The 10408-nt window shown below is 35.4% G+C and overlaps 1 protein-coding gene and 1 long non-coding RNA gene across 2 annotated transcripts; one reads left to right on the top strand and one right to left on the bottom strand.

Annotated features, from left to right (window-relative positions):
* Positions 1–797: 797 nt before the first annotated feature.
* LOC123868825 (cysteine-rich and transmembrane domain-containing protein 1-like) lies at positions 798–6176 on the top strand. Its single transcript, XM_045911474.1, has 3 exons — positions 798–1108; positions 2080–2389; positions 4894–6176. The coding sequence occupies exons 2-3, from the start codon at positions 2103–2105 to the stop codon at positions 5069–5071; spliced, it is 465 nt and encodes a 154-aa protein (XP_045767430.1). The 5' UTR covers positions 798–1108; positions 2080–2102; the 3' UTR covers positions 5072–6176.
* Positions 6177–7807: 1631 nt separating this feature from the next.
* On the bottom strand, positions 7808–10303 carry LOC123868826. Its single transcript, XR_006796731.1, has 2 exons — positions 10121–10303; positions 7808–8792 (listed from the first exon to the last, which is right to left on the bottom strand). It is a non-coding gene; the product is annotated as an uncharacterized LOC123868826 (long non-coding RNA).
* Positions 10304–10408: the final 105 nt, after the last annotated feature.

Below are 10408 nucleotides of genomic sequence, written 5' to 3' on the forward strand. Positions count from 1 at the left end.
GAGTTACGTGCTTTTTAACGGTGAAGGAAAATATCGTGAGGAAATCTGCATGCCTAAGAGTTCTTCATAATGTTCTCAAAGGCGTATGAAATTTGCAAATAAGCAATTGGCCAGCGTGGTGGGCTATAGCCTACACCCATTCTGAGACGAGACTCAATATAGAGTGTACAATAGTGGAGTAATTTACCCCCGACCCAAAAAGAGGGGTGTTATAAGTTTGACGTGTGTATATCTGTGTATCCTTCTGTGGCATCGTAGCTCCTAAACTAATGAACCGATTTTAATTTCTTTTTTTTTTGTTTGAAAGGTGACTAGATCGAGAGTGTTCTTAGCTATAATCCAAGAAAATCGGTTCAGCCGTTTAAAAGTTATCAGGTATTTTCTAGTTACAGTAACCGTCACTTGTCGGGGGTGTTATAAATTTTTAATTTACACTTGTTTTAATATTTTAGTCGTTACTAAAATTTACAATATCGACCGCATTAGTTACATAGGTGCGTTACCTACTACTTACTCTATTTAAATCGCTACCTACGTAGATACCTACCTGCTTAGCTATGATGACTGTACGACAGATCAGTCGACGCATTTGATTCAGAAAAAATCCACCTGAATAGTAACCACGTAACAGGCCAAGGTTGAAAAATACGACGGTTTTCCAAACAACGACGCTCCAAGCCATCAAGGCAAAGACTTTGTCTCTTCATTTCAACGTTTCGTGTAGCACGGTGTAGACTGTAGAGGGGTTAGATTGTAGAGGCTGAGAGCAGCTGAGAGAGTTTTTTTATTCTCTTCGTGATTATGTCGCCCCCACGAGCAAATCAACTTATATTAAATCTTAATCACTAATTAAAAAAAACAGCATTATTTATCAGTATTATTCGAACTATAGCTGAGAGAGATGGTTCCAAGCCCGGCAAGTGCGCTCGCGCCTGCGTCAGTTTAGTTAGGTTTTCCCGTTGTGTGACAAACTGCAATAAGTACGTTTTTGACCTGACTTGTGTCTGACTCATTTGTTTCCATTTTAGTTTTCATCGTTACGTACTATTACGAGTAACTCCGATAACATCACACGTATCGCTCGTCGGCTCGTTGCCTCCAAAATAATGTAAGTAAGGCATTTAATTTTACGCTTTTGTGTAGTTTTTAGGATTATAGCTGTGGTTATAGGTAGTATTTGTAGCGCCTACGTCATGCATTTTTTGGAAGATACTAATCTTTGTTGAGTTATCATAATGTCACTGTTTATAGGTAGGCACCCAGTTATCGATTTTATCGATACTTTCCTAATACCGTGGTATTTAGTGTAAGTTTATCTAGTTAGATTATTACACGCGATTATTGCCAGCTTCTTTTAGTTATATTATTATGTACCTAGCGAAACAAATAGCGACTTACAAGCATTTTGTGGTGATGACCCATTGTTTTACTTTTTTAAAGATTAAGTACCTAGGTAGGTGAAGTACTTAGATATTTACTTATTACATATTTATTTTAATTTTGAATTCAGATCAGATACTTTGGATAGGTAGATTTGTATATTAGGTACTCACTTAAGCAAGTATTTAGAACAAATAATAATCATAATATGCGGCCGAAAATGTTTCCAAGTTTTCCTTAAATTGTTGTGGGGAAAGACAATAGAATAAACGAGGACAAAATTGGTAGTTTCAGGGAAAAATACTAAATACTTTATCGAAGGTAATTACCTGCTAATTAAACAGGTAGAGATAATATATATTTTATTTAAATTGTTATCATTACCTACCTATAGAATGGAATACATTAGTTACGGTAAAGGTATTCTGTTTTATTTAATAGTCAGAGAACAAAGTCGGTTATGAATCAGACATACCTAGCTATTACCTGTGCTATTACCAAGTATCTTTTATCAGGAGATAACAACGACAAACAGTAATATATAAAGATAAATAATTATTAAGTCAATAAATTTCGATATGATGCATTCTATAGCATTAATAATAAGGTCCTATTTCACTTACATGTAGAGTATTGTATCATGTGCGTGATAAGGTGATATAGCAAGGAAAACTAGTCATTCGTGCATGTTCGTTTTAGTTAAAGGAGAGACATAGCAAGAAATGGGGCTGTGCTTTTCGCTTGACTGCGGGGATTGTGACTTGTGCTGCAACCCTTGTTGCCTCGCCCTGAGCGCCTGCTGTCTGGTGCCCTGCCTGTGTCCGAACGCTTGCGGCAACCAGCAACAACCGCCCCCGACCGTGATAGTTCAGCAGCCGCCCGTGGTAGAGCAGCACCCGCCTCCGGGCTACCCGTACCCTCCACAAGGCGGTTATCCCGGCTACCCAGGCTATCCCCCGCCAGGAGGATACCCTCCGCAAGGCTATCCTCCTCAAGGCGGATATCCTCCGCAGGGCGGATACCCATATCACGACCAAATGCAAAGATAACTGATCTCTACAAATCTCAAAGTCAAGATCAATCGTAAGGTAAGAAAAACAAATCTCAAATCAACAAACAAATACAAATCTCAAACTCACGATCAATCTTTGAAATAATATCCACAAGGCTTGCTTTATTGTTTGTTGAATTTTCTCTGTTTGTAAATATCTTTTCATTTTCATGTGTACCTACTTAGTACCTACGAGGCAGTTTCGTGTTATACCTAGGTATTTGCTTCATAATTCTTTGTGATATGTTTTTTGCTTCTAATCACAATCAGTCAAGTCATAATAATAAAATAATCAGCCTATCTTTGAACCCGGAATCGTAGTCTACCTGTTCTGTGAAATTGATACCAACTTATGAGTAGGTAGGTATATACTGCGGCTAGGTACCTGCATATCTACCAATATCTAATCAGAGTCACAAAAAAAAATGATGAAAAACTATAAGGATTTACTTCCTAAGTACTTAACAACTAGCGACTCGCCCTGTTTTCGCACGGGTAGCTTATTACAATTTTCGTAGGGATTTCAATTTTTTGAAAATAAAACATTATAGCCACTCAGGTATAATGTACCTTTCTACTGGTAAAAGAATTTTCAAAATCGGTGCAGTAGTTTCAGAGATTACTTCCTATAAACACTTAGTTTAAAATCCATACATATATATACCTTACTAAAGACCGCTGTTCTACCAATAATAATTTATTTTAGAAATACTCATGTACAAAAAAGTTACCAGATTTCTTAAAAACTTAGGTATGAGTTATAAGTACCTGAAAATATACGCGTAATAAAGGTAGATAAAACCAAAAACTGAAAAGAACAAGTACCTACTTACCTATCTAGATGTTGGGATATGTCTAAGTAGTGATATACCTATAATTCATTTGTTGAATCAATTTTATTTTGAATAGTATGGGTTCTAGGTAGTTGGTAGGTACTATGTCAGCTGTTGTACCAAACACTATGTACAAGTAAAGAAGATTCTGTAAGTAAGAACCTACAGTTCAATTAACTAAGCGAAGGTTATATGAACAACCTTAGAATGTTTAAGTCCATCTCAGTTTTATTTCATTTACCTTGGTTACACAGCGTAAAATTTAAAAAAAGGAGTCTACGCCACAAAAAATATGTTGTTTAGATACGTAAGTACCTAACTTCAGTGATTCCGGGTAGTAAATAGTCCTGTAAAATTGGCTATAGACAGTGGATTATTTACATTTTGAAACAATTTTAAATAGGCTAGACAGGTTCTGTCTTCCCGGTCAAACCCGGTCTAATGCCTGGGTCCGCTTTTTAATTCTGCTGCTTAGCTTTCTATGGTTATGGTCACGGAGTAGAAAATATTTCTGGTTATCTGTGGTTATGGTGGTAATTGGTATCCAATGATCATTAATTGTATTGTTTTATCTCTCTTTATGGCTAGCCAATGCTTCTTTAGTGATAACAGCTCCATAAACCACCTACTATTAATTTTACTTTTGAACTGTGGGGTCGACCAAGGTTTACCCTAGGCACCATTTATTTTTAAACAATATACTAAATACAGGTATGTACGTATATTGTACACTTTTTGTATTTTATGTATTGTAATTTTTTTGTACGTATTACGTTTTAAATACCTGCTAATATGAATTATTGTTCGAGATAATAATTTCATGTGAAGGCATTATTGTTTTACACGAGCGAGCACGTCACACGTTCTAACTCCATTCACACTTGCATATTGAATAGATATAATATAATACATATCTACCTACTCGTATCTACCTAAGCGCAACTAATTCTTGTCTTTCTCGGCACATCACTTTGTCATCTCCATCTCAATATTATCTACTTATAAGACTTATCGCAACACAGCTACCGTGTTTCAGAATAAAAACCTCGTGCAATAGAAATCTGTCATTAATTTCCCAATACAATTCACTGTCTCCTAAATACTAAAAGACATTTCTAGGGTTCCGTTCCCGAAGGGTTCATTCGGGACCCTATTTCTAAGCCTCCACTGTCCGTCCGCCTATCCGTCCGTCCGTCCTTCCGTCTGTATGTCTATCAGCGGGCTGAATCTCATGAACTCTAACAGGTAGAGGATAGAGGAATTTTCACAGATCTTGAATTTTTTCTATTGCCGCTAATCGCTATAGTAACAAAAGGCAAAAAATTCAAATAGCCGAATTTATCCCATCGGTCGTACCCATCCTATGTAATATTAAGTCCCTCGCTAGTCCACATTACACAATATGATGTTTAAAACCCCATATCTGGCGCCTTGTTACCACCGCTTAAAGCAATAATATTTCAATATTGTTTTCAATTACAATTATCAATACAATACAATACAATTTTCAATACAATTTCATGCAGAGTTGGTAGTAGGGCCCCGTTTGGTACGTGGATTATAACATTTTTTAGGTAATAAAGTCGTGAAACTATCAAAACTACATATTTTGCCTTGTTCACAATTCAGAATGGGCTGTAACATATCCTGTCGGCCGTGCTGCTGCTGCTGCATCCCGTGCCTGTGCTGCGACTGCTGCGGCGACCCTCCGCGCAGCAACGTGGTGCACCACCACGTCAACGTCATCCAAGCACCGCCCGCGCCGACCCGGAACGGGCGATTTGAACCACCGCCCGCGTATAGATAACGATTTCTGAATTGTTTATATTTTTTCAACTAGAAACCCAAAGATCCCTGCAGCTATTACTGTTAATGTACTTACCTATAGTTGGTCATAAAATTGCTTTACCATTTTTTAGGTTCAGTATCTCCAGAGAAAAATGGAACCTTTATAGATCCTTTCCTTTGACCTAGAATCATGAAATTTGGGATAGCAATGTTTTTAGCATAAAGTTGGTAAAGTAATTTTATGGTTGTTAAATTTTTGTAACTTTTATGATTATTATATAAAATGTGTATATATACCTAAGTATTTAGATCATTTTACAGCCGGTAGATAGGTAGGACTATATGAAGATCATAGAGTATCTATTTTATTTTAAATGTGCAATAAAAATAAATATAAAACATACTTAAATAATGTTCATTTGAGCCTCAATAACTCAACGGTTACCGGTGGTCTCTCGCGTCACTCGCTCCATACAAATGTAGTTTAGCTCTCATTTAAATATTAACTAATCGAACTCAATAAAACTTTGTGGACATGTTTAATTTGTAATTAAATATGTGTCTGCGGTTTACCAAATTTTCGTAAAATATTTAGTTTTACAGTGACATGAGTTAAAATATTGTATGTAATTCTTTGAGCCCGTGTTACTTTCAAGCTAAATATTTTAACAGAAATCTGGCATACCATAGACATAAATATTAATTTCAAAACGTGTTTTCAAAATTTTATTGAGTAGGTAAGGAGTAGGTTATCTAATTGGGTAGGTTAATACTCAAATGAGAGTTAAACAACATTACGATAACTAGTTAAGTTGCAGTATTGTCGTACTTAAGTGTTAAGAGGGATTGAGTCATGTTTAAACCCTAGCCCTACTGCAAATCTTTAAAAAATAACAATGCCAGTTATTTCTATAAACTGCTCCGTTTTAAAATAAAATATTAATGGGGTTATATTCTACTACCCATAGGTACCTAAATGTAGGCAATTAATTAACACTTTGTATAAATATTGTAAAAAATGTAATTTAAGTTTACCTACGTATTAAGATTTTGTGGTTTACTTTATCAATAAATTATATTATGTTAATGTATTAAGATTTTCCAAATAAATTATGTTTTAATTTGCTTAATAAATTATTATGAGGTAAGTCGTAGTACACACCACGGAATAAAAATTGGACATGTGGATTGTGGTCTAAATTATGGTTTATAATTCATGCTCTTGATACAATAATTAGTGTTTTTAATGTAAATTTACATAAGTACGTACCGTGATGATAGCCTAGTGGTTTAAGATGTGGGGCTCCTTAGTCGGGGGGTTCCTGGGCTCGATACCAGGCACGCGCCCCTAACTTTCAGATTTATCGGCGTTTTAAGCAATTAAGTAGATACTTATTGGTTTAACAGCAAAAGGAAAATATCGTGAGGAAACCTGCATGTCTGAGAGATCTCCATAATGTTGTCAAAGGTGTGTGAAGTCTGCCAATTCACACTTGGCAAGCGTGGCGAACTCAGAACCTCTCAGAACCCTCTCGTTCTGAGAGGTGACCCGAGCTCAGTAGGCAATGAGTTGATGATGATGATGGGAGTCAATATGATTTTTTCCTTTGACGGAGAAATAAACGGTCTATGGTCCACAATCTGCAGATGCAGAATGCAAAAATTGCAATTTGCAGTTTACACTGCCTTAACTGCAACTGCAGGTACGCCAGTATCGTGTTCTTAGTGTCCCAATTATTGTAAATAAATCTGTCTAAAACACAATTTCTGTGTGTGGGCCAGCGATGGGTTCTTGATGATGTTGTAAAATTTGTCACTGTGGCTAGAGTTGGTTCTGCTATAAATAAGGTACGATCATCATAGTCAGGAGCGAATTCCTTTTAGGCCCGAGTCTAGGGCGGCAAAATTTAGGGGACGACAAAACATGAGATTTTTTTAGTATAGTCGTCCCCTCTGTAAATTCACACATCAACGTTTAAATACTCAAAAATGCCCGCATAGTAGGTACCCCGCAAAATTACATGCATGGAGAGTGTATGATAACTTGGCAGGTATAGCTCGTTCAATTTTCCGTGTTTTACAGGGAGTAGGAGAGCGACAATCTTCCATAGGCCTAGGGCAGGCAAAGTATCAAATCTGCCTTTGATCATAGTAGATGGTTATTATAGCTTACGAAAACGAAGTATTGATTTATCTATATACTAATAAATAAAATTGGAGTGTCTGTCTGTAATTTCGAAATAACTATCACATATTAAGGTCATATGGTTATTTGAACGATACCATAACTGAATCACACGTTTTTAAAATTTTTGTCTGTCTGTCTGTCTGTCTGTCTGTTTGAAAAGGCTAATCTTCGGAACGGCTGAACCGATTTTAACGGGATTTTCACATACAAGTAGAGGATTGACCAGGGTGTAACATAGGCTACTTTTTTAACCGACTTTCAAGAAGGGAGTTGTGTTTTTCTACCTATGTACACCGAAATCTCCGAGATTTCTGAACCGATTTGCGTGATTTCTTTTTTAATCGATAGAGGAACTTTGCGACATTGTTTCATAAAAAATTTGGATTCCAACTCCTCAATCCTGATGCTGCAGGGGATCTGACCAATCCACGCGGGCGAAGCTGCGGGCATCAGCTAGTTTTAAATATGTAATCAATTATGTGGCAGTCTTTCCTATGATGGTAAATTTGTAAATAATTAAAATAATGACTAATTATTAAAATCGGTCATAAGAATAAAATTACTTGATTACTTTATCAATTATTTATAATCGATATATTATATAAACTTTTTATTCCTCTACCCCGTCATCACGAATGTGCCTACTTATAATATGTAGACGTATAGAAACTACAAAAATATAAAGTACAACAACTGTTCAATATTTATTAAGTACCTACGTCAAAATACACAGTACTCCTCTTATACCAAACTTTTTAAATAAGTAGTTAGGTACCCAAGTAGTGTACCTACTTATTTTTACTTGTTTTTAAATAAAATATTTTAGATTAAATTACTTAAGAATACAAACATGAAGCTCAGATAATAGGTATTAGGTATACCTAACTTTAAAATCTACCTATGCTTACATAGTACATAGATAATAATTAAATAAGTTTTATTTTGTTTTATATGGACCTATAAAATACTCTAAAAAAATTATGATTGATGAAACAGCGTAAGTACCACTTAAATAACAGCGAATAATATTATGTATTATTATTCCGCTTTAAGCTGTTTTAATTGAAATTATAAAATTGAACATTTTAATAATATAAGTAAGTGAATAATTAACGATCATTTTCAAGTAGGCGTGAAGACAATGAATGAGGCCCTCATTTGAAATTACATAAGGCAAGGTGAAAACTCTGTTTTCTGCATGAATTTAAACAAAATTTTACGACGATTGGCGTTTCTGGAAATGAACTCTTGTTGACGCGGTGCTGGCTGAAATGATCATCAGTTCAAATGAAATGCGTTCAAGAAATCTGAGTAAATTATCTAAGTATCTAGGTAGTAGTTTTACATCTGGTCCATGTGTGAAGATGCAAAAAACGATCACCACCATGGTTATCTGGCCATAGAGTCATATCCTGGCTGGTCGACAACGGTCACTTGGTCTGGTGGGTTGTCGACGACGATCACGCCGCCGCCACCTCCGTTATTGTCGTCGTTGCAACAGCAACAACAGCACGGGAAACAACAACTATTATTGGCACCCATTTTTCGTTTCCTATAAAAAAAAAATTGGCAGTCAGTGGATAGCTAGGCATATAAATGCGTTTTAAACAAGTTGTATTAAAAAAAAACAATATGTTCATTGTTCAGTGTCACCCTTTTTTGTACTTAAGGTGAACTATTTCATATTTGAAAACTAGCTGTGCCCGCGACTTCGTTCGCGTGGAACAGTGACTTTTCGGGCAGCATATACTCCGTACGTTAAATATGTTCGCCGTGATTCTTTAAATTGGCATAACTTTTTTATTTATGAACCGACTAGCTGATACCCGCGACTTCGTTCGCGTCGATGTAGGTTTTTAAAATTCCCGTGGGAACTCTTTGATTTTCCGGGATAAAAAGTAGCCTATGTGCTAATCCAGGGTATAATCTATCTCCATTCTAAATTTCAGCCCAATCCGTCCAGTAGTTTTTGCGTGAAGGAGTAACAAACATACACACACACACACACACACACACACACACATACAAACTTTCGCCTTTATAATATTAGTGTGATTGACATGAAATAAACACTAAATGTTAAGTGAAGCTTACTACAATATATTAGTGAAAACCGTATCTAAATCGAATAAGCCGTTTCTGATATTAGAGTGCACAAACACACAGACAAACAGAAAAACAGACAAAAAGACAAAAAAAAATTAATTACAATTTCGGGTTCGGCATCGATATAATAACAACCCCTGCTACTTTTATATATTTCCATTGTACAGACACCACTTTTCTACAATTTTATTATATGTATAGATGACGCCATACAGGCGCCATATTGTTTTTTTTAAATTTATAGCCAATGTAAGGCGATTGATAACCCAATTCAAACAATTCACATCAACATCTAAATCTGTTCAGGCATATGCGTATGGTGAAATATTAAGAAACTCACGTAGGTACATGAAGCCTGAAAATATTAGATAAGTACATCCCTTTTTAGGGTTCCGTACACGAAAGATGTGAACGGGACCATATTACAAAGCCTCCGCTGTCCGTTCGTCTGTCTGTCTGTCCGTCTGTCTGTCCTTCAGCGGGCTGCATCTCAAGTTGAGTTCACAATGTCTATAACTAATACTTAGTAAAAAATCCTGGCCTTCATTCAGTGCTTTTGTTATACTTTTCAGCAACGATGTCGTAAGTAGGTTCCTACATATTTATTAAGTGAATATTATTATATCGCTATTTTTAATAAAATGTTAAATATTTAGCAATTCTTAGACTAAGACACTAATGTACTAAAAAATAATGATATAATCGATAAATTTAATGAATTTTTCCTTCTTGTATAAATCTAATACACAATAATAAAATAAAGGTCGCACTTACCTGTCAGTTCCAATTTGACCATGCAATGAAGACTAATCTACGTATTATACCTACCTATCCTCAATAACAAAGATAAGATAAATTAACCAATATCGATATTCATACCTAATCTACAAATAATAATCATCATTATCAATTTATGTAGAACTATGGGCCATTCCCAATTATGTAAACATTTTTTGGGAATTACCCATTTGCTAAACTCTAATATGTAATATTAAAATTAGTAGGTTTTTTTTAAATTAATTTAAATTAAAAAAAAACATTTTTCATAATAAAAACATAAAC

This window comes from Maniola jurtina, chromosome 10 (assembly GCF_905333055.1).
Source record: "Maniola jurtina chromosome 10, ilManJurt1.1, whole genome shotgun sequence".
NCBI classification, from domain to species: domain Eukaryota; kingdom Metazoa; phylum Arthropoda; class Insecta; order Lepidoptera; family Nymphalidae; genus Maniola; species Maniola jurtina.